The following is a 25,372-nucleotide window of genomic DNA, read 5'->3' as shown; positions in this document are numbered from 1 at the left end:
TATCCAGTCAATCCACTTTACAATATATTCTGTGAATTGCTTTGGGAGGTCTCAAAGACGTGATTAGGCACAATATCAAATGGAAGGACAATTATTATAAAGGATAAAGTGAAGGCATGTATCTGCCTAACCTGCGTGCGAAGCAGCAAATGTGAAGCAGTAAACAGACTCGCAGCAGAATAAAAATGAAGTGAACTGTTACTGTGCAAAGTGATAACCCAAAGCAGACCCACATTAGTGTTCTCCATGGGACACTTTAATGTGGCACACTGCTATGAATTAAATCATTTGACCTAGCTTTGCAGCAAGCCAAAAAATAATGCCTTGATGGTTGTTTTAATGCTACTCTGTGTAAATTAAAGGTGGGTGCATGACTAACGCTTTTGCCAGTGAGCCAATGTTACTGATAATAATTATAATAATAATCCTTGCCTTTGGTATAGCGCCTTTCATGTTGGGAGCATGTCTCAAACCGCTTCACTGTTTTTTACTGTGGAGTCACTGTACTTGCAGGCAAACATGGCAGGCCATTTGCATCAGTATTGTCCCACATACAGCCATGAAGTGCATGACCAAGTTTATTTATTTTTATACATGTGGATCAAAGAGTCTAAATGAATGCAACACCTTCCTCATTAGACCGTGTGCTTTTACAGACTGAAATCCAACTGGTGTTAGCCAGTCAGTGTTTTGCTGTGAAATTCAAGGTAACGCAGATTTGTGGATAATTCTTAAATTCAGTCTTAACTTGGAAACCAGGTCTTTTTTTATATAAAGAAATGCATTCAGGAATTTTCCACAATCTTAAAACAATAAGTTAAAAATAGTCTTACAGGCAAAGAGTCGGCAGAATTTCAGCTTTCCATGAGAAGAAAATTGTAGTAATGGGGAATGAGCCGGCTGGCTATTCTGTCATCAGCAGTGCCCTGGAGTACTGTGGACCCGCCTGACTCAAGAACCCAGACTACTGAGATAGCCACAGAAGACTCGCTTGATTCCAACATCCTGTTGCTAAGCACATCATCTTGGAGCCACTTACAATAGAATCACAGAAAGTTTCAACACAGAAGGTCACTCAGCCAATTATGCTGGTCGGTGCTAGCTCTTTATCAAAATTGTTTAATCCCATCCCCCTGCCTTTTCCTTCTATCTCATACCATAAACATTGCCTTGAACTAAGTACTAAAAACGTATTGAATTACCATCTCTTCCCTGCTTTGGCTCTTACCTCTGCTTCGCAAAACGAAAACCCAAGTAAATTGGTGTAAGTGGCAATTTGCAATGTTTATCACCTGATGGTGGTATTGCCAGGGAATATGTCAACACTCAAGTCACAGAAGACTTGACCAAACTATTTACAGCAGGAGGTCCATTTCATTACAGCTGAAACTGTAATCAGACCATCACAGCTGTTTATTATAAATGTAGACAGATGCTGCAACATTTGTCAGCAGTTTTATGCAAAGGCAATTTACCAAGGGCTGACTAGATCGCTGGCCAGATCATGTGAGGTTGACAGTTACTAAGCCTATAATATTTCCTGATGATCGGCTTATACTGTGGCCTCTCTCTCCCACGTTTTTATCAGTTTGTCTTATGCACACGTGGTGGACACTGCAAAGAATCGCGGGCGAAAGCTTTGAATGTCACGTCGGGATTTGGAATCACATTGTCTAAGCTGACAGTGCTGAGGGGTGCCGTCCTTTGATATTTGGGAGATTGTTGGGTGCCCTACCCTCAAAAATCAATCCCTCAAATAAAATTGCTTACTCACTCCATGGCTGTTTGTGGGACACTGCTGTGTTCAACTGACTGCCTCCCGCCTTTCACCCACAAAAATACACAGTCACTCCACTCAAAGGCGCTTTGAGGCGTCTCAATGATATGATGAGGTGCTATACCAAATGCAAAGATTATTATTATTTTTATTATTAATCAGGTAGCACTGATTAAGACAGACTATTTAGGCTGAACGGCCTGTGTTTGTGCTTTTATCACTCTGTGTAACACTATGTAGTTTCTGGGAGTTCCTGAAAACCAACATTCAATATCTCAGGGTTTAAAGAAACTACATGTGACTAAAACTTGAGTAATTTATTGCATTTCATTTTTATTTTAAAAAAAAGAAACGTTTACTCTAAAATTGACATGATCTCTACCTAACTCTGCCAGAGTTACTGCTTTGGAATCCGGTCTCAAAATAGCTTGTGAATCACATTATGTGTGTAAAAAAAAATCAATTTATCAAGTTGCTGAAGGTAAATCCCAGAGCTGTAAAATTCTAAAGGTATATGTTCCAGCAATGCTTATATTCTAAGGTGACAACTTGTCTCAGAAAATTGTGAGTTCAAGCACTGTATTTGAATTCAAGTTAATAGTCCATGTTCATAGTCAAGTTCATGGTCCATGGTACCATAAATCAATAAGCGTCCAGTGTGAAGGGCGATATAAACATGCAAGTTGTTGTTGTTGCCATCCAGTGCGTTAAACTTAGATGCTGTCTTGTCTGCCTGTATTCTGTTCGAAGCGACGCTAAAGATCACATGTTTGAAAAGAGAACAGAGTTTGTTCGGGTCAAAATATCCTCCAAATAGTCATTCTCTTCCTGGCTGTTTGTAGGACATGACTGTGTGCAAACTATCTGCCATGTTTGCCAACAAATGAGCAGTCCAATACACTTGACAGCAATTACATTATCTCCGCCATATGAACAACAACCGCTTGCATTTATACAGAACCCTTCAGGCAGGTTAGCGTCTCGGAGTGCTGCACAGTGGCAGGGTTAGATGTCGACCAAGGAAGAAGGGGGAGATGACCATAGGCACGGTTGAAGAGGGAGGTTTTCTAGTGGGATTTAATCAGAGGTAGAGGAGGTTAGGTGGAAGGGTTTGTAGCACAGAGTTTCACAGTGGCTGAGGGTATAGTGTCTGTCTGAGAGCAAGGTCACTGATGGTGGTGCAGAGGGTTGGGAGACATGCAGCAGGACTTCATTAGCTGAGCGAAAGAAAGGGTCAGGTGAAATATCAAATACAAGGATTATTATGAAACAAAAACAGAAGTCGCTGGGAACACTCAGCAGGTCAGGCAGGATCTATAGAGAAAGGAAAGTGAGTCAATGTTTCGGGTCCATGACCCTTCGGCAGAACCCAAAACGTTGACTCACTTTCCTTTCTCCATAGATACTGCCTGACCTGCTGAGTGTTCCCAGCGACTTCTGTTTTTGTTTCAGATTTCCAGCATCTGCAGTATTTTGCGCAAGGGTTATTAATATAGACTGCCTATATTAGGAAAGGATTAAAACATAATAGCTTTGCAAAAGAATTTCTACAACATAATACAATAGTCAAAAATATTCAGCATTAAATTTCTGACACCTGGTAATGTGGTGCCTCAGAAGCACAGAACATTCTGACTCTCTTAATTTTTGTTTTGACATCAAAACTTTTTGGTGAAATGTTTTTTTTACCACTATTGATGAAGCTGAGATCTGCAGGCCGCATGAGATACGCGGAGCCTTTAGCTCCACTCAAAGGTTCTTGTTTCACTTTAATAACTCGGACCTTAAAATAAATATTTCTTCTTGTCAAGTTGAAGGATGCCAGTGTTGTGAAATGGAATGCTTTTCCACATTTGGCAACTCACTCCAGTATCAAAACACTCATGTCATTGAGGACCATTAAAATATGTTTTACTGCTTTTTACTGCTTAATACTGGGTGAAAGTCAATTTAAAAAAAAACCAAACAAACACGTTTTCGCCCAAATCGCATAAACCACCTCCCCCACAAATAGCCAATTTCAATTGCTGTCAGTGACGCTGTGTGTGCAGCCCTAAATCCGCTTTGCTGCACTGCTGCACTGCTGCACTGCTGCATTGCGAGCGCATGCGTGGAACCAACAATGCAGTGAGGCAGGTTTCAAGCGTGCGACAGTTTTTGTGCCCCCCAATTTGTTGGATTTGTTGCCTCGGTCTGTGAATGCACTGAAAATAAAGTTCATGTTTTGTCTGTATAATAAAACCCTGACATTGCGGGCTTTATTATTACGTGGGTTTGCTTAGAAAACATAAGGGTGTGGACTCCAACATTCTCATTACTCAAAAGAAAAATACTTCCAGCCAGCTCCCTCCAAGGCTTCAAATGGACAGCGCACAAAGCCAAAATGATCGACTTTTGAGGCATCAGGTTGCCACTCATATCACTTCCTGTGTACAGTGCATGTGTCCTAATGTCAGCCATAATGGGGCTCCACTGTATGTAACTGAATTAAATTTTTCTGATGTTCCAAAATAAATATCACTTAGCTCCAAGTGAACTTGAAGGTTTTTCTGTCTCAATTATCCTCCCCCCACCCAATTATCTTCCTTTTTTGACAGAAAAAAATAGACACTGAAAAGTACCTGGGTTTAACAGTCCTTAACAACAACAAAAACAACAACAACTTGCATTTATATAGCACCTTTCACACGGGGTAGCTTAAGCACCAGGTACATGGGCTAGATGCGGAATTGTAGTTCCTTAGGCCAGTGTGAATTCATCCAAAGTTAAGAGAAAGAGAGAGAGAGAAAGAAAGAGGGAATGCAAACATTGAAGGATTCTTCAGTTGTTCAGGATGGTGAAAACCTGTCAGAAGGAATCTGTCAATTCCTTGACTTTCGTGGCCCGAAGGGGCCTGAAATAGTGAGTTTTCTAAAAAAAATCCAGCCCCTCTGACCCCCACATATCTTCGAAAATTAGGTTCCATGGGAAAGAATGTGCAGCACCCGGCAGATGTTATATCAGCTGAAGTGCAAATTCTTCGCTATCTTTTAATCAAAACAAACAGATTATCTGGGGAAGATGTGATTGCTGACACAATGATGTCATCACATCTGCGCTTAAATGTCTGCCAAATGTTTTTCAGATCTGATCACTGTGCTAGTGGAAAACAGGGGAGCCCATATGGGAAGGTGCAGTGGAGATTCACAAGGATGCTACCATGGATAAAGGACAATATAGTTACGATCATAATCCTCGCATTTCATACAGCACCTTTTACGTCCAAGAGTGTCCCAAAGCACTACACAGGATATAATAATCCTTGCATTTGATATAGTGCCTTATCACGTCTTCGAGATGTCTCAAAGCGCTTCACAGAATATACTGTAAAGTGAATTGACTGTATATTTTGTGGGCAAAACGCAGCAGCCAATGGCGCACAGCAGTGTCCCCACAAACAGTCGTGGATTGAGTGATCAATTTATTCTTATTTTTAAGGAATTAAAACTGGGAGAAACTCCCTTCTCTTTTCAAGCAGTTTCGTCTATTATTATCCAAATTAAGGCCAGTTGCTCAGCCCCATGTGCCATGTACTTTAAAATACTACTCTCAAATATAGATTTTCTTGGGTATTTTGATTAAACCAAGAGTGGATCTAAGGCCAGTGTGTAGTATGGAAAGGAAGCTTATAGTTAATAAGTTCGCCTATAAAATACACTATCACCACACTTTACAGTAAATCCTGTGAAGCGCTCCTGATGTGAAAGGCATTGTATCAATCACAAGGATTATTTAGAAGTTGGATCTTTTACACTGCTTTAAAAAAAATTGCTTGCGTCTTATATTTCCTTCTAATCTTGAAACAATTCCTCTGTCTGTTTCACAAAATTTGACCTGCAACATATGAAATATACATGAAACTTAAGGCCCCTTCAGTATCACAATTGAGGTCATTTATTAATGCCAGCATCCCCATAGCTCATTACAATTTAATTTGCAATCTGAAGTGGTTTCACAAAACCGAATACAGAGAATAGACTTTTCCTTTCGTATTTGCCAAAACCCACTGGAATGGAAATGGCTCAAATTAAAAGCTCGTGGAATTAAAGGGGTGCGTAATATTCCAGGCTAAACTGAGGTTTCTGCGAACTCCAGCCGTGGAGCATTTTGACATGTGCAATTAATGGTGATGTATGTAATGCGCTGTTTCATGCACAATGAACGTACCATAAATCTTTGAAGAGGATGAGTAGTAAAATGTCCCTCAACAACAAAAGCCAAGCACAACATTCTGGAAAATTATTTGATGAATCAGTCCACATGTAATCAAATCAGAAATGTCATGCACTGAAAGTCTTTCCCACTGTTGGGGGGGGGGGGCATTTATTCTTAAAGTAATTGAGTATTATTAATATGAGGGTATCAAGACCCAAAGGGAATTTTAGTTGCCTTCCCCTTTAAGAATGTCCTGCATTATCTCATCCCATCCCAAACCAATCATTTTCCATTTTGTGTAAAATTCTGACATGTTGAAGGAATATTGGAAAAACTGAAAAGGAGGTCATTCAGCCCATCGAGCTTGTTCTGCCAGTTTATTATCAGATCTTTTAATCCCAATGCTAGTCCCTTTCACTACACCATTAATACTTCTCTGTCTTTCTCTATACATCTTTATTGAATCCGCCTGTACAGCTTTCTGGGGTAGAGGTTCCACATTTTCACAATCCTCCACTGCACAAATGTTTTCCTGTTTTCGTCAGTTCCAACCAAACTTTAACCCCCCACCGACCTCACATAGGTTGAGTAACAAAATCTGGAGATGGAGAGAAAAGATAATTTGCTTGCCTCTTAACAGTCAGATAATGCTTTTTAAAAAAATGTATTGCAAGCTTAGCAAGCAAGCAAGTTCCTCACTGCTAGAACCACCCTACCAGTCAGGGCTTTGCCTTACAGGGTTAACAGGCGGTGATTGGGAAGCATCGCAGCCCCCATTGACTAACTTATTGACTGAGCCACAAAACTCTTCCAAATTGAGGAATAGTGAGAACATAATACACTACAGTTTTGCTGTATAAAACAGCACTTGAATCAATGCGGCTCTCAACAGCAGTGCTGTGTGGTTTCACTTCATTTTGTTGAAAGCAAAATCGCTACCTGCAATGCAAAATTTAACGGATATTACCAAAGTTGTACTTTTATGCAGTCAGCAGTACATAGTAAGCAAAAAAGCTGGTAGAAATTGATCCGTATGAGAACTGGAATTTGCTCATTGCTGGGACATTTAACAATGCATTTCAAAATTAATGCAGATCAGTGAATTTTACAGCAAGCTGGTTGCACACTGGGTTTATGCAATTTGAAGTGTATTGGTGGTGGTGGGGGGGAAATAACTCGAAAGTAGTAATTATCAATATTAATTGAAAATCTCAAAGCAATTTAGTAAATTGCATCCAGGTGGAGTATCAGTTTAATTGGCTTAGGGATCATTGCCTGAACCTGATGCATCTTGCCAATAAAATTGACCCTCTGCCTTTGTGAATTGAGTGAAGAGATACTGCAATGACGTGACAATGACATTTAAATGAAACATTTCTCATACTTGTGGATGCCCTGTGGGCACTGATATCAACAAGTTGTTTGCAAATGCTCTACGTTTAACATTTTTATCCCCTGTAGCCCCATACTGAAGACTTCACATTCACAAAGTTTAGGCATAATAATTATACATTCCAGTAGAATCCCTCCCCAAAAGATAATAATAATAATTTGGTCACTCAATCCATGACTGTTTGTAGGACATCACTGTGCGCAATTACCTGCCACGTTTCGCCCATCCACTTTACAATATATTCTCTGAAGGGCTTTGAGATGTTTCAACAGCGTAAGACACTATATCAAATGCCGGGATTATTATTATATTATATAATGGAAGTGTCTGGAAGTTGACTATTTTTGCATTTTTTTAAAGTTTGTATTAAAGTCCTGTAACTTTAATACTGAAAGAGATTTAGGCAGGAAAGATGATTGTGGAAACCAAAGTGCATTCTAACATAAAGCTTGAGAGCCAGGCACTGGTTTGGAATCGGCTGAGGGTGATGGAGGGAGAGCCAGGTGTGAGCTAACTTCTAACATCTAAGATTGTGACTGTACCAATTTAGTCACAGCTTCAATCCGTTCGTACCCAGGAATGTTTATTTGAATCAAATTCCCGAATTGTGAATAAAATATGCAGTGTGGCATTTTAACTATATCATGTCAAAATCTTGTGCATATTTTTGCAACTCCTGAAAACCAATCATGAATTCAATAGAAATTCAAGATTACAGTGTCACTTATAATTATATTCTGCAGCGTTTAGCACGCTGATTGATGCAGTCAGCTTTTTATATATAATAATGCAGCTCCAAAGATAAAAGGGTTTAACCATAAAAAAAATCCAGCTTTATCACAGCGATGTCTCCTCAGAATTCAAATTTAGAAATTGTACATCTAAAGGCTCAGGCAACATCCTGCGAGTATATTTTACCCTAAAAGGAATTGAAAACCAGTTTGACAGGCTGACAACGATTCAGCTGGCTTATCAAACGTTTAGCCAGCTAAAGTACCATTCAGAAAGCCAGCCGTAGCTGTAAAGGAGGAGGAAAGAAGCTACTTATGATCAATGTCACAATACGGAATATGGGAACAAAAGATTGGCAGGAAAGCTGACTTAAAATAACAAGTCAGAGTTAAAGAATGTTTGCACGGGAGGCAAATGCATGAAGTACCACATCCAATTTGTGGTTGTAGAGTTAAAATGCTAACCGTAGAGTCAAGCAAGAGGTAAAAGTATGAACTTTACTTGGAGCATTGAATTTCCTTGGCAAATCTTTGGAATAGGATTTCCAAATTAACATACGCAAAGAGCAACATTTAAAAAAAAACAAAGCCTTGGCAATGAGTTCCTGTAACCCAGCATGGGGAGGAATTTTGTAATGATGAGCTTCAGCACATTCTTCCTGACATTATAAGATATCCACAAGCAATGCACACTAACGAATTGTACAATTTAACAAAGGTTCCAAAAAACTGGAAGGATAAACATGAGGAGTTTTAGCTTCCTACACCTGCAGCCACTAAAATACTGTTGAAACTGAATCGATATCACTAAGCACCTGGCATAATAGGAACATAGGAAAGGGAGGTCAGTCAAGCCTACTCTGCCCCTCGCTAATTAATGCCTAGTTTAGGCTGTCAATTTTGTATTACGCCGGGGCTCCTTGAAGTTGGACTGGCTCCAAGGTGACATGCCGGGCCATGGAATGTTGGAATTGAGCCAGTCCTCTGTAGCCATCTCGGTAGTCCGGTTCCTGAGCCAGGAGGTCCACGGCATTCCAGGGCACTGCTGATGACAGCAGAGCCCAGCCTGACTCATCGGCAGGACCTGGAAGGGCAGACGAGTCATTAGGGACAGGGAGACATCCCACTCAGCTCCTGTTAACCCTGCAAACCAAAGCCCTAACAGGTAGGGTGATCCTAGCTGGATAAGCAGTGGGAAAGCTTGCCGGAAAGCAACATTAATGGCAAGCTATGTGGTTTTAGCTGGTTAGACTCCAGCGGTACCCCAACCCACACTCTAGGGTCCCCAAGTTTTGGCTCTTGCCAACCTGTGCCTAATATTTTCAGGTATTAAGTAAGCAGGATGTGTCCCTCCAGGGAGAGAGTGCACATTCCATTCCAACAATCTATCTCTGGGATTTCCATGTGTAGGTGGGATGCATGGAAATCTCAGCTTGGTTTGGATACTCTTAAGCACGGTGATGGGTTTCCACATGTGTCAGACATCCAGCTGAATCCCCCCATTTTTTTTGCGTTGAACGGATGTGAGAAATCAACATGATATGGGTGCAAATTGGATTTGAGGCTTGATAATTTGTACTGCACTCACCTGGAGAAACCACTTCCTGGACCTGGAGTCACAGTGACACTGGATTAAATAGAATCCTACTGTGGAGAAACAGGCCATTTGGCCCAAGTGGTTTGTCGGTGTTTATACTCCACCCTCCTATTCCCCTCTCCTATATCCTTTTATTCCCTTCTCCCTCATGTATGCATCAGGTTTCCTCTGAAATGCATTGATTTATTTTTGCTCTGCTTGTAGGATGCAGCAGAACAACAGAACAAGAGGACATAGGTTTGGAGCTGCAAAAGGACATTTTCAGGGCAGACTGCAGGAAACATTTTGTCATGCAAGGGGTAATTAACGACTGGAAAAGGTTACCGGGAAGGTTGGTTGAGGCCAGGACACTGGACTCATTTTAAAAAAACAGCTTGATGGTATGATGAGGAGGGGTATTCTGGAAGGATGAGATGAACCAACCCACTTTCTTCATCTGAAACAATTTTGTGATCTTGTGAATGTGATGAGATCCACAATAGGCAGGAGCATGGTTTGTGGAGGGTGTGGGCCTGATGGGCTGAATGGCTTCTTCCATACTTTCCTACATCCCTAACTTTGACAAATGCATGCAAGAAACGTACGCCCCTAATCGAAATTTAGATACCAATATATCCTTTTTAATATTTTGCATATCCTGGATAATAAACACAGGATGTCCTGTGAAGTGCTCTGAAACATCCCCCTGATACGAAAGGCGCAATATCTAATACAAGTGTTATTGTTATTATTTTTATCATTCTAAATCCAGCTCTGAAACATATTGGCCAAGGAGAACTCTGCTGCTATTATGGGTTGATACTTCAATATTAATAAAAGTCAGTTGCGTGACCGGCTCTTTAATTAGATTGAAAAATGCTTCCTTTGGACTTTGCAAGAACTGTTAAGGGAGCATTTCTGAGTGGAGCCCGAACCGTTTCACATTCGCTCATTTTGTCCTTCAGTGAATCACTGCTTTGACTTCGCAAACACTTGTCTGGCCAAGAAAACTAGTAAGATTTTTACTGAGTTTTAAATGGTGTCGTGCAACTGTATTACACAGCTACCATTACAATTTGGAGAATGTTGTTTTTGAAGGGTTTGATTAAATATTAAGGAAGAATTCATAAAATAATGTATGAATGAAGCATGTATGAGCACCAGAAACATGCAGTAATATGACTGGATTAACAGCTGAAAATATAATAACAAATTAACTCTTAACGTGCAATTTCTGCGACTAATTGTTAATTTATAGAACAAAATAAGGCTTTAATGTGTTAGCATTTAACAGCACGTTCCTCCCTATGCATTCACTACAAAACAGTCACTTTACAGTAAATCCTTTGAGGTGCTTTGAGACATCCTCCCGACATTAAAGGCTCTTTATCGAATGCAAGTATTATTATTGTACTCTTATTATTAAGTTATCTGTTTATATCACCGTGATCTTTGATAGAGATGCTCTGCTGATTTCTTTTCAAAGCAACCTGGATTATTCTGCATTCCTAATCATTCGTGAAAGATTATTATAATAATATTCACAAAGTACATCTTTGCACCTTTGCACCAAAGTGAAGTATGGCATTACCTCTGCTACCCCCCGCACCCTCCCCCCCCCCCCCCCCCCCCCCCCCCGAGAGCAACAGGCACCTTAAATAAACCCCTTTGTACTATGTACAACAATACACAAAACAAAAGGGAAGGGTTTTCATGTGCACTTTTTTTTAGTATGATCAGCTATTAAAGCGCTCGCTACCTATTCACTTAAAAGCTTCAGACAAGCTAAGTGTAATGATCTTTAAGATATATTGTTATCTGTCACTCTAGGCTTCACTAAGAGGCTTTAGTCAAATAGCTGATGTGGTTGTGGAGATTACCATTTCCTTGCCAATTATGTAAGTTATCTCTCTATCAGTTCCCTCATGACTCAGCTATGATACATAAAAGCTTTCTGGATAATGGCAGACTGACACACATTCACTGCTCCTTTCCTGTCGTTTTACAATGTATCACAACTGGAATTGAGATGTGACCTTACTAATTGGTTTGTAATCATCAATAACGTTAAATCCAGATAAATGCCGACCTAATCCAAATGAAGGTTTGATCCAAGCAAACCATTTCTCAGCAAATTAGTTACATATTTATCAACATTGGAATGTAGTACCAAAATGTATCTTTCACCCTAACAACGCCCAGGATATTAAAGGAGATGCAGACAGTATTAATGTGTTTTTTAAAGGAAATATTTAGTTAAAGTAGGCTACAAGTTTTCCCTACATATACACAGTCACTACACTTCAAAGCAGATCCTGTGAAGCTGTTGCAATGACTTGATAAGACACACGATCAAATGCATGGATTATTCTAATAAATAATGCTTACATCATGCTTGCATTTGATATAATTCATGTCAGAAAGATTTCTCACAGGATACATTGTAAAGTGCAGTGGCAAACTGAATAAGTGTTATTCATCTTTATGAGGGTACCCTTTAAATAATCTGGTGGTGATCCCTGTAATGGAATACAGGAAGAGATTAAGTATACATATTTACCACTGATGGAAACCCATTATTGACCTCTTAGATCAAACTGCAGTTGGTGTGGTTATATTTCGATTCTTCCTTTCATTTACCTTCCACGTGGACTTCAGCTAGAAAATAATGTGGATGGAATGCTTCTGTTCATCAAGGTGAGGCATGTTAATACAGTACTGAAGCACAGAACTTGCTCTCGTTTCAGACACCCACTGCTAGAATCAAGCACACCCAAGGTCCTTTGTAAGTAATACTGCATTGTCAAGCTCTCTGTATTCTATCCAACAGCGAGTTAAAAATTCTGTTCAGCATTACACCTAGCTTCTTTGGTGACGAAATCTCATTAGAGGCCGACATTACCAAAGGTGAGGTGAATCTTTACCTGAATATCAGAAGAGCTCATGATAATGCACTGGTCATCTCCATTTCTCTTGAGGTCTGTCCATGTAATCTCCAGATGAAACTGTTGTATTAGTGCCAGCTATATTGGCTCCGAGCGCAGATTCACCAGAACGATATCATGGCTTAAAGAGTTGCATAAACTTAGTCTCTATTCCCTTGAGTTCAAAAGATTGAGGGGTGATCTGATTGAGGTTTCTAAAATAAATGAAGGGATTTGATAGCATAGATACAGATAAACTATTTCCTCGGAGTCCAAATCCCTGACTTTCCAGCGGCTTGGGACGTCCTTCTGGCATGAAAGGCATCATACAAATTTTGTATTGTATTGTATATACTGGTAGCTCATTGTCCACTTAGGAGAAAATTGAAACGGGATATTGGACAGAAAGGAGAAGGACAATACTTTAATCTTTCCAGTATTGTCTGCACCCTACCCTCAGGGGTATAAGCCCAGTCTAGCAGCCCACTGAGTACTATTGTTCAAGAGAGGAGTAATACTCTTCAAACATTGCTGATATCATCAAAGAACTGAGAGCTGTGCGAAGAGGGGACACACACCCAAGCTAGTATCCTTCAAACATACCACTGCTTTATGTAGTCAAATGAAATTAGAAGAGACAGTCAGAGAACAAAGATTATGAACATCCATTGCAACGTTTGGAATGATTTCCTTTTTGCAATGGATCTTAATTTACAATAGGTATTCACTCCTTCCTTTTGCATTCTACAGCATTCTATACACTCAATCAGTGGAGCCTTGTAGCTTAGTGGTTAGAGCACTCACCTCGCAAGCAAGGACCTGGGTTCAGTTCCTGGCAGGGCGAAACGTTAGGCAAGTTTCCTTACTCCAAACGCCTCTGTTTACCCAGCAGTAAGTAGAAGCCGGTTGTTAGTCGATTGGTGGATCGCTTTTTAGTGGGTAATAATCCCTTAAAAGAAATGTGGTCGCTCAATCCACGACTATTTGTGAGGACACTGCTGTGCGCAATCGACTGCCGCATTTCACCAACAAAATATACAATCAATTCACTTTAAGATATATTCTGTGAAGCTTTTTGAGACATCTAGAAGATGTGATAAGGCGTTGTATCAAATACAAGGATTATTATAACTCTCTATGGATACCCTTAAGTGTGGTGATGAGTTTCTGTATGTGTTAGGGACCCGGCCTACTCACCTTCAAAATATGCATCCTCTCATTGCTAAAAAGACTAAAAAGTGAAGTTGCATGCATATCATATGCATGCAAAAGAAAAGGCCCAGGAAATAAACTCTAGTATACATAGGCTTGTTCACCTACAGAAATACACAGTCACTACATTTTGCAGTAAATTTTGTGAAGCGCTTTGAGAGGTCCCCCTGATGTGAAATGTGCAATATCAAATGCAAGGATTATTATTGTTGATATCCCCTTTGAGAGCTAAATCAACATTAAAACATTATTTAGGTTTCAGCATAAAATATAACAGTTACTTCATGATCCTGAGTAGAAAACAAGAATAATCTCACTCTTGAGTGATAAATGAATGGGAAAATGAATGAATTCAGCTGTTCCTTATGACCACGACTACAGTATTTCTGGTGCTTCTGACAGCAACAGCTTGTCAGTGCTCAAATTACATTGGCACTGGGGAGAAGAGAGATCAGACCAGACTTAGTGAAGTCAGCATCTGGGTTTAATAATATCGGATATTTTCGAAGGTTGATCACAGAAGAGAAGCAGTCTATTTTTTGATTTTGTGATGTTTGCAGAGAAGTTGGTTGATTTGGGATAAATTTGAGGGTGAAGAGGGAGTTCTGAGGAGAGACCTAATGTTAGGGAAGCAGAGATGATGAGTTTTAAGGCAGAAGACTAGCTTTGTTGAGGACAACTATTTAATGGTTGACTGGTTCATTGAGAAAATAAGGAGCTCCTGAAAGTCTAAACTAGCAAAATTTTCAAAGCAAAATGAAACGAGATTCATCCATCAGTCACCAGACACTATAATCACTCAAATTAGATCAAATCAACAGAAACAAATACACACTTTCTACTGATATTAACACAATTGAATCTCACTGCCCACAATTTTACTTGTTCTGACTCCATTTATTAAATCTCAATTAATTGACTTCAATGGCAATAAACAAAGGAGAAATCAACATCTTCATAAACAAGCAGTCTGCGAATCAGAATAACCGTAGAAACTGGGATTCTACCCGCTAGCACTTTAAAGCACTCTGTCAAATGGATTGGCATTTTTGAATGATATGGTCAGGTAGCAAATTATGCACAGTGCAAATTTCATATTGCCCATTGATCTGCTTACCCAGAGAATACTGCTGTAAACCTGGCACGGTACCAGGCTCCAGAGTAATGGGGAATCTTTTGTTTTACTACACAGTAGATCAGGTTCCTAGCTTTTAGTTTAATACCCGTGGTTTCCACCACAAAGCTTTCAAGTTGTGCTGGATTTATGTCACCAGAAAGCCTCCAGCATCCGGAAAACATGCAGGATCTATTTAACATTTCCTGCAGGACAAAATAGGTCGACCTAAGCTGAATAGCTTTTTGGACTGCCCCAAGTAGAACCCAATACTTAAGATGAGCCACGATTGATAGCACTCATGTATTATTCAGACAAAAAGTAATTGTCAGTCACTAAAGAACTGAGGGGTGGGTTATTACCTACAGTACATCTGCCAGGTCATTCAAGATGTGGTGTTGATGGTACCATTCGCAATGAACAGTACGAGTAGATAATTATTTGGGCAGAACAAGTTTGCAGGGATATAGGGAGAGAGCGGTGCAGTGGGATTGATTTGGATAGCGCTTTTCAAAGAGCTGGCACAGACACGATGGGCTGAATGGCCTCCTTCTGTGCTGTATAATTCTATGATTCCATGATACCTCCACTCTGCAACTGTCTAGACTAAGCGAAAGGGTCTTGATGCAGAGATATTAACTTGGGACTGTGATGCAGAGAAAATAAGGGGAAATGAATGCATCTTTACTTATTACAGAAGAGTACTCTTAATTTGACACATTAGCACAATTACCTCTGTTAATGAGAGTCAAGTCTCCAAACCACTCTGTCTCAGAGTGCAATTTTCAGGAATTACTGTGTAGCAGTCATCACAATGATGCCACCAAATGAGAACTCTAAATATTTTTGATATGTATGTTGTATCATGACATTTCTGGAGCCGAGAGAGATAGATACAATAGCCACATGAATGACCTAACTGACTTAAATGTACCTGTACGCATGTATAATAGAGCAATTTCATTGGAAGCGTGATTAAAATATAAAATGCAATAAGACTGGATTTCATTGTTCCTTATGATCTTCAAAGAGATCCCTGTTTATAGATGTACAATGGATTTGCATTTGCAAGGGTAAAAATGAGGCCATTAATCTACTTAACTGTGTATTGTGTAGACGGACGGCTCAATTATATTAAAAATTGCTATTATTATATGCCTCACAAATCAGGACTTCAAGGAAATTAATGGTGGGAAATTTGGCCTTTCCAAAAAAGAAACACAAGACTTATTTTGAACAGATTGTATTGTGAAGTTTATTTGAATTGATTGGTTCACAGCAATATTTTCTAAAATCTATTACTGTTGATGGAAAGATACTACAAGATAAAATAAATGATATATACAAGTCAGTAATACAAAAGAAGGCATGTAGCAAAATGACTGTGGGGAAAATAATTGAAACTATGAAAAGATGTAGTTTACATAAACAGCTATTAATTATGGCAAAGATTTGCTGTGCAGCTATATTCATTTTGCATCTGCTATAGTGCAACATGGTCAGATATCAGGCAGGGCAAAGCAGTTTTTAAACTTCAGGTTAGCCCATGATTTCCTGGGCAGGTTTTGTACCTCCCTTAATATTAGCATTATTTTGGGGGAGACAGACACACCTTTTTAAAAAAAGATGGTGTTCAGTGATAATTAGCGGAGCCCTTTCAGGGAAGCGTTAAAGGTAGATTATGTCAGCAAATTCAAGAGGGAATTAGATAGCTATTTGGTGAAGAAATCGATTGAGGTGTATGAGAATTAGAATAGGTCATGATTTTTGTCATTCATTTTGGATTATGCCAGATGGCCATCAACAGCTCTTCCAGTCCTGTGGAATCTTATGTTCCTATAAAACTCCTATTTGCTAGGATTATTACCAGACCTTGTAGCAGATTCCAGCAGGTTTTGAACTATTTTCCATTCTTTTAGATCTGTAAGTTTTAAAATGACTGTCAATATTATCCTGAAAAAAATCATGACTGATTTTTGACACAAATGTTGTCATAAGCCCTTGTCCACGTACAGATTTTTGCAATACTGAATGATTTAATTTCGTGCACTGCTGAAATCGTGATCAGAGGCTGCTTCTTGCATTGCGCTTTAATCAAACCATGGTCTTGATCAAGATTAAACATTTATCCGAATAAAGGTTGTCCCATTTCTTATATTGGAAACAATAAAGGCTTTATTCATCCCAAACATGATGCAACTTTAAATAACTTTACAGATGTTATAACGATTTTGCAATGAGATTTTCTAGATGGTGAAATTCAGCTAAATCTGATAATTATTTGACAGGAATTTGTTGGGGTTGATTTTTAGTTGCCAGAGTGAAATACACATAGTTATTTACAAACTACCAAAGGACAATTAATTCTGCATGTAGAATTTTGCAATGACTATCCTTTTTTTTTCTATTACGAAGAAGGCTTAATTTCTTAAATCAAACTTGGGTTTAATAAAAACCAATGTTATCAATATTACTACAGAGAATGAATGATGCACTGTGAATTTAAAAAAAAACTAGCATGCAGAAAAGTACGAGTGAAATCTCTCTATATTATATTATCGAGTCAATATATAATAATGGTTCATGTGATCAAAACATAAGCACATCATTTATCTGTAGCCTGAAATCCTTTTAAGCAGAAATATTGTACCATTTGCTTCTAATCTGCTGTACAATAATCCGCCAAAGCTTTCATTTCTATACCAGCAATTTCTTATTGGGTTTTAGTGCTATCAAAGTAATGAATGGTTCATTGTGCTCTTTCATATCAAAAGTAATGTATTCTGCTGTTATATAATTGTAATCGCAAGTAATACCATTCTCAAACTGAAATGTCTCGATCTATATAGTATTATACTTGTAAATAAAAAACATGTGGGGTCAAACTCCACCTGGGTCTTGGTTTACTGTATTACATAGCATTTCAAAGTGTGGCATATTTGGCAAATTATTCAACTCCGTTTTAACTTTGAAGTCCAATTTCTGGCATTCTTAAAACTTACAGAAAACTGTCTTCAAAATTAATGACTATTTAAGAAACTGACAAACACTCTGCAAGGCTGTGGTCAGAGAATCAATCCAGATTCAGGTGAAATTTCTATCCAATGTTTCAGTAAAAAAATTAAATTACATGCTAATGTACCTTGCAAACAAGTAAATAAGAGATTTATTTTCAATCAATGCTCTTATTTTCCTGTTGTGTCAGTATATTCTGGCAAAATCGTTATAAATTTTAGTATGTAAATCTCAAAGCAAAAAAAAGTAACGATTTTAAAGGTGCTAAGTTTACCCAAGTTAACATTAAATATTTCCTGGGAGATTTATATATTTTTTTAAACAGCAATGTTCATGTTTAGCAAAGCTTTACGAGAAAGTATCTGAAGCAGAAAGGTCACATGGATTCCTGCTTAGCATACAATATTATAAACTTAGTTATTTCAACATTTTTCATTTCATTCTACATATTTTAATAATTTGTCTGTGTTTTTCCCATTTAAAATCTATAATAATAATCTTTGCATTTGATATAGTGCCTTATCACATCTTCGAGACGTCCGAAGCTGCTTCATAGAATATATTGTAAAGTGAATTGACCGTATATTTGTGATCGAAATGCGTACAGCAGTGTCTCACAAACAGTCGTGGAACGAATGAACAAATTATTATTATTTTATGTGATGGGATTGTTACCCCCGGCAAATCGATCGGCCAATCAATTAACAATCGGGTTCCTACTTACTGCAAGGGAAACAGAGGCGTGTGGAGTAAGGAAACTTACCCAAAGTTTCACCTTGCCGGGAATCGAACCCAGGTCCTCTCGCTTGCGAGGCGAGTGCTCTAACCGCTAAGCTACAGGACACTACACTCCAAAATCTATTATCGTTCCCTATGTTTCACATGAACTATTTTTAAGAAGAAAAAGAGGACAGTCAGCCAATCTGTTCCAAGCCTTGATCAATGCTAGTGTTGAGTTAGTCAGTAAGAACTTGCTTGTTGTAAACACAGTATAAAGTTGAAAGTTGCTGCTAATTTGCTAATCTGTAACGTTTGAACGGAAGAGCATTTTTACCATCCGATGGATATTAAACGTCAATGGACAGACATAAGGTGCTCATTATAATTCAGCTGGACTTTAATAAGATCTAAATGACTTCCAAATGTAGATTAGTAAACCAGATGATTTAATTTCCATGTAAACACTGGGAGATTGCAGTATAAATTATGATTCAAAATGAGATTCTTACTTAAAACCCAAAGATTTTAATGTCAAACACTTTCTGAGCATGTTTAACTGTTTCAAGATTAAAATGTTTACAGGGGAAGCATGTGAACAGTACGACATCTATTGTACATTACAACCCAAGCAAAGCCTCCATCCGACTTTTATCATTCATATTACTCCAAAACTTTGTGCTTCCATTTCATTACTAGTCAACTCATACAGACTTTTCCATTAATCCATCAGCAAATTCATCACAATATACAGAATCATCCGCACATTCATCACTTCTAGGCTTGACGACGACAAACTCCCTGCTTGTCGGCCTTCCCAACTCTTCCCTCCACAAGCCGCAGATCATCAGCGACTCTGCATCTCGTGACCTCTCTCGCGCCAGGCTCCGTGACCCCATCACCCCCACCCGCGCCCGCGCCCGACTCCACTGGCTCCAAGAGTTCAAAACTCTCGTCCTCATCTTCAAGGCTCTCCACGGTCCTGCCCCTCCCTACCTCTGTGACCTGCTAACCCCATATTAACCTGTCCTCTCCCTCCACTTCGCAGGCTGCTGCCTGCTCCACAACACCCGCCCGGCCAACACCACCTTCCGCCTCTCCGTCCCCATCCTTTGTACTGTATATGTTATTTCCAAAAACTGATACTTTACAATGCTATTCCTACACAGATAATGCAAATTACAGTACAACTATTATAGCATCTTCCAATGTCTCAAACCCCGCGTCACTGTGAAACACGGAAAATGCCCGACTTCCAGGTCATCAGGTCGCTGTTGATGCCACTTCCTGCACACCATACATGGACACTATGTGCAGGAAGTGATGCCAGTGGTACTTCAGTCGCAAAGTGATGTCAGCAGTGCTTCCTGTGCACAGTGCAGGAAGTAACTTTGCTGGTGATCTGACCAGCCTGGACATTCTTTAACGTGCAGGAATCTGGCCGGTAACCACAAGCACAAGTGTTATCACAGTTTTACTGCGTTTCATTACATTTCACGAGTCCTGTAGCTCAGTGGTTAGAGCATTCGTCTCACAAGCAAGAGACCTGGGTTGGATTTCCGGCAAGGCGAAACCTTGGGCAAGTTTCCTTAGTCCACACGCCTGATAATAATTCCTCAAGAAAAATAATAATAACAATAATTTGGTCACTCAATCCACAACTGTTTGTGGGACACTGCTGTGCGCAATTGGCTGCCATGTTTTGCCCACAAAATATGCAGTCAATTCACTTTACAGTCTATCCTGTGAAGCGCTTTGAGACGTCTCGAAGACGTGAAAAGTGCTAAATCAAATGCAAGGATTTTTAAAATGATTATTTAACTGGAATTTAGCATTAACGCACAGGAATATGTCTAACTGCCAAGATAGCCACCATTACCCTGGATGAACATCTTTCCGGTCGGTGTATAGTGTGTGCTTTCTGTCTCCTCCTGTTCTAAAATCATTTAATCAATCTATTGCTGACGCCACTGCTTGGAATTCTATTTGATTTGTACATTTCTTTACAAGCCTGGTTTGAAAGAACGAACACTGGCTGTTTTTCAGATCAACTCTTTGGAAAATGGATGTAAACGATTTCAATAAACTTGAAATAGATTGAAATCACACCACGAAAAGCAGTGCACCTCAGGGTCAAATTCAAAACAATGCACTACTATTTACCTTCATTACTTCGGGACATGCTGATTCCCAGGATAATTTGCAATATAGTAAAGGTTCAGCACTTTCTTTCCCGCGCTCAAGAAATTCTAGTTAAGTTTCTTTTGTTACACACTGATATTATTTCGCCACAGATACGCAGTCAATCCACTTTACAATATATTCTGTGAAGCGCATTGAGACGTCTCAACGACATTGCAATTGCAAGGATAATTATTATTATTATTGCCTAATACAATAATCTGCGCATTCGGGGAGATGAAATTAACCAGAGGTTTTACAATGAATACGATCTGAAGTTTTCCGACCTCTCATTAAATTAAGATTCCTCTATTCAGTCTGTTCAGAAGTATCCTCGTTGCAACTAGACACGTGCTCATGGTTTGTGATGGGGTTTCGAGGTGTTTGTGTGTGAAAGGAGCAGCTAATTCCCTTCGTCACTTTGCGTGTGTGTTCCCTAATCAGATTAATGTTCCTTTATGCAGTACTACAGCTGTATAACAATGTATCAATTTCAGATTAGGATGGTCCAAATTCAATGCACTCTCCCATAGTTTGCATTAAAGGAATATATTTGGATTCACTGATCAATATTTTGGTTTTAAGCTGCGCCCCATTCTACTTTTTTTTCCTCCTCCAGCGTATGTCTTTCAGCCAGTCCAGTCCTTTCAAGTTAACTAGTTAGTAACTAAATAAATAATATATAATATATTTAATAATTCTTGCATTTGATATAGCGTCTTTCACGTCGAGAGGACCTCTCAAAGTCTCTCTTTGAAAAAAATAACTCGGTCTCTCAATCCACGACTGTTTGTGGGACGCTGCTGTGCGCAATCAGCTGCTGCGTTTCACCCATAAAATATACAGTCAATTCACTTTACAGTCTATTCTGTGAAGAGCTTTGAGACGTCTCGAAGACGTGACAAGGCGCTGTATCAAAATCAAGGATAGTGTTTTGCAGGATCTTTCTGTGAAGCGTAGTGACTGTATTTTGTAAACCAGTGCCTTTTGCGGCGTGTGTGATCAGTGTGTTAACCAAAGTGTAATTATAGGTAGTAAACCTGCTCCAGCTATCAACAGGGTTCGTTTGTTTCCTGCTTTGCAACTACAATACTTAAATACTGTGGAGCAGACTATGAACTTTAATATTTTAATTTTTTATGGAGTCGAGATTATGAACTTTAACGCAAAATTTAGCAGCAAAACGAAAACTTACTGTTACTTGACGGAGAGCTAGTCTCCTTGATACAGCCAAGGTTTCCTGGGGGTGTTGGCTCCCCCACATCTGTCCTGGAGTCAGACATCTATAAAAGTAACAGTTTATTAGCTCTTAAGAAGCCAAAACAAATTCCTTGTCTTCATTAAACCGAATTAAAAGTTCCCAGGGAATTGATGCAGTTTTATTGCCCTTCTTTCCTGGAAGAAAAAAATATTTTTATATCTCGTTATGTTAAAATGTTGTTCGATAATCCAACAATGGCAAAATAACTCCTGTGGCTACAAATAACCACGACGCGGAGGGATTTCTCACTATAAACAGCAATTTTGCTCGAAATATCAATTTTCTATTGCAATGGGCACTCACACAGCTTCATGCAAACTGTCCAAACTCTCCAAAAAAAAAACATTCCCCCTCCCCACCCCCCAACTCACTCTCCAGCAACTTAAAAACAGATGAAACCAAATGCACTCACTGGTGGACCAGGAAAATAACAACAGCCACTTAAAAAGTGGCAAACTGCCTGAGAGATGTACCCTAGACCCCACATTATGTCACACCAGAACATGGGAAAGAGAGGGCAGAGGTGGAATCATCATCCCTGAGTACTCTTAATAATAATAATAATAATAATAATAATAGTTGTGTTGCACGTTCTATTATATTATCGACATAGCACTGATACTAACATGTGTGTTGCACATTTTAAATGCCACTTTCTCTTGCAAATGACCCTGCAGTGCCCTGATCACCCTCCCTGATGAAGTGCAGTCACCTTATCTTCACAGCATCACACACACACAGCGCAGAAAGTCTTGCACTCAAGAGAGCAATGGGCACACAGATGGCATCTGGTACCCAGGTTTTACCCACCTGCCTGTCTGCTGGACACCACGCCCGCAGAGGGATCTCGATCCTTTTTCTTCTTCCTCCTCCACCTTCTCCCTCTCTCTCTCTCTCTCTCTTTCTATCTCTCTCTTTTATCTCTCTCTTTCCCTCTTATTTTTTTTCTCTCTCTCTCTCTCTCTCTGCCCAGATGGATGGAGCCTGCGCGGAATGCACGCAGCGCTCAGTCAGTCAGTCTGTGCACATGACAGTCACACAGTGACTGAGAGAGAGAGAGAGAGGGAGGGAGGGAGGGAGGGATGGATGGATGGAGGCACATCTCTCCTTACTTCTGCTTGGAATCATCTGGGACTGTCTGACACCAGAGCAGGGCTTTGGTTATGCAGTCAGGTGTGGGAGTGAGTGAGGGGGAGTGGGGGTGGGGGAGTGAGGGGGGTGTTAAGAGAACACAGCAAAGGGAGTGGAATTTGTGCAAAGGATTTAGCAATCAGAGAATAAGGTGTGGGTGTTTTGCTCCGACTGTGGAGATTCATAATAATAATAATAATAATAATATTAATGATAATGTTCCTTGCTTTTGAGGCAGCGCCTTCTCACGTCTTCGAGACGTCTCAAAGCGCTTCACTTGGATGCGCTGCAAAGTGAAATGATGGTATATTTTGTGGGCGAAACGCGGCAGCCAATTGCGCACAGCAGCGTCCCCACAAGCAGTCGTGGATTGACTGAGCAAATTATTATTTTATTTATGTGTTTTTGAAGGGATTATAACCCCCAGAAAAGTGATCCTCCACTCAACTAACAACCAGGTTCCTACTTACTGCTAGTTAAGCAGAGGCGTGTGGAGTAAGGAAACTTGCCTAATGTTTTGCCCTGCCCGGGAATCGAACCCAGGCCCTTTCATTTGCAAGGTGAGTGCTCTAACCAATACGCTACAGGACCACCAGTATTTCGATCCAGCTGTGGGTATTTAGATCCATAACTGGGATAAAAGCAGGACTTAGAGTGGTGGTAGCTTCTGGGGTGATTAAAACTCAGGTTCAGTACTGGTGCCTTGTGAATACAGGCAGGGCTGTTATAGAGCCAAGGCATCATGTTGGGACACAGAGATTCCTGATGGAACCCACTCCAATTTTCCAAGTCCCTCTTCTTCGCAACGCTCTTGGCATAGGAATGTTGTCTTTGTTTCACCTGCCTCTGGATGCACCCTATTATTGTACCACCTTCTCCTTTAAAAACAGGTTATTTAGTTTTAGGAAATATCATTCTGGGTTATAGTACATAAGTAATTTTTGGGCAGATGTCCATGTGACCGCCAGGAAGGTGGAAGGCGGACTAGATGGACCTTGCTCTTTTTTTCATCTAGCATTTCTTATGTTCTTATACAGTGCAACAATGTGGAGTGATACAGTGTGGAGTCCTGTAGCTCAGTGGTTAGAGCACTCGCTTTGCAAGTGAGAGACCTGAGTTCAATTCCAGGCAGAGGCCGAAACCTTGGCCAAGTTTCCTTACTCCACACAGAGCCTAATAATAATCCCTCCAAAAAAAAAACAATAATTAAAATTGGTCATTTTCAATCTACGACTGTGGGACATTGCTGTGCGCAATTGGCTGCCGCGTTCGCCCACAAATATACAGTCAATTCACTTTACAGTGTGTTCTGTGAAGCGCTTTGGGACGTCCTCCCGACGTGAAAAGCGCTATATCAAATGCAAGGATTAATTAACAAAAAGAACCGTTTCCCATTAAAAAACTGAACATAATCAGGATTTAGGTGACACATCGAACTGCAGAAATAATGTAATTATTCTGGATATCCTTAATGTGATACTCAGATTACCATTCACTAGACTGAAGTGTTGCAGAAAAGCAAAAAATATATTTTCATGTAAGGAAGGGGTGGGGGAGAAGAATTGGTAGCTCCAATTTTAATCACTTAAAAAAAATGTGGTCACTCAATCCACGGATGTTCGTGGGTCACTCCTGCGTTTTGCCCACAAAATATACAGTCACTACACTTCACACTATATTCTGTGAAGCGTTTTGAGACATCCCAACAAATGATAAAGCACTATATCAAATGCAAGGATTATTATTACTATTATCATTAAGATTATTTTGGAACAAACCCAATCATTACTAATATGCAACATGTTGCAGTGCTGGATTAAATGAGTACTTCATGTTTTGCTGCATTCGTAGAATATAATGATTCCAGTATACAGATTGAAAGGCAATCCCTACTCTACATGGTGCATTTTGCTCAGGCCATGCTATGAATCAGCACAAACCTTTTTCAAAAAATTGTAGGTAATTACTAACTAGGAACCCAGTTGTTAGTCGATTGGCAGATTGCTTTTCGTGGGTAATAATCCCTCAAAAAAAAATCCATGACTATTTGTGGGACACTGCTGTGTGCAATTGGCTGTCACGCTCATCCACAAAATACGCAGTCAATTCACTTTACAGTATATTCTGTGAAGTGCTTCAAATCGGC

At 39.7% G+C, this 25,372-nt stretch overlaps 1 protein-coding gene across 1 annotated transcript in view; it reads right to left on the bottom strand.

Moving 5' to 3' along the window:
• LOC103179790 (myoD family inhibitor domain-containing protein-like) overlaps positions 1-22,986 on the bottom strand; it is a 32,186-nt gene extending 9,200 nt beyond the window's left edge. Inside the window, exons 1-2 of the mRNA XM_042339672.1 lie at positions 22,906-22,986; positions 22,030-22,117 (exon numbers count right to left, since the gene is read on the bottom strand). Coding sequence (XP_042195606.1) covers positions 22,030-22,117 — 88 coding nt within the window. The 5' untranslated portion in view covers positions 22,906-22,986. The remainder of the gene's footprint in view (positions 1-22,029; positions 22,118-22,905) is intronic.
• Positions 22,987-25,372: the final 2,386 nt, after the last annotated feature.

This window comes from Callorhinchus milii, unplaced genomic scaffold (assembly GCF_018977255.1).
Source record: "Callorhinchus milii isolate IMCB2004 unplaced genomic scaffold, IMCB_Cmil_1.0 Scaffold12, whole genome shotgun sequence".
Taxonomy (NCBI): Eukaryota; Metazoa; Chordata; class Chondrichthyes; order Chimaeriformes; family Callorhinchidae; genus Callorhinchus; species Callorhinchus milii.
This window is presented reverse-complemented; position numbering and strand designations above follow the sequence as displayed.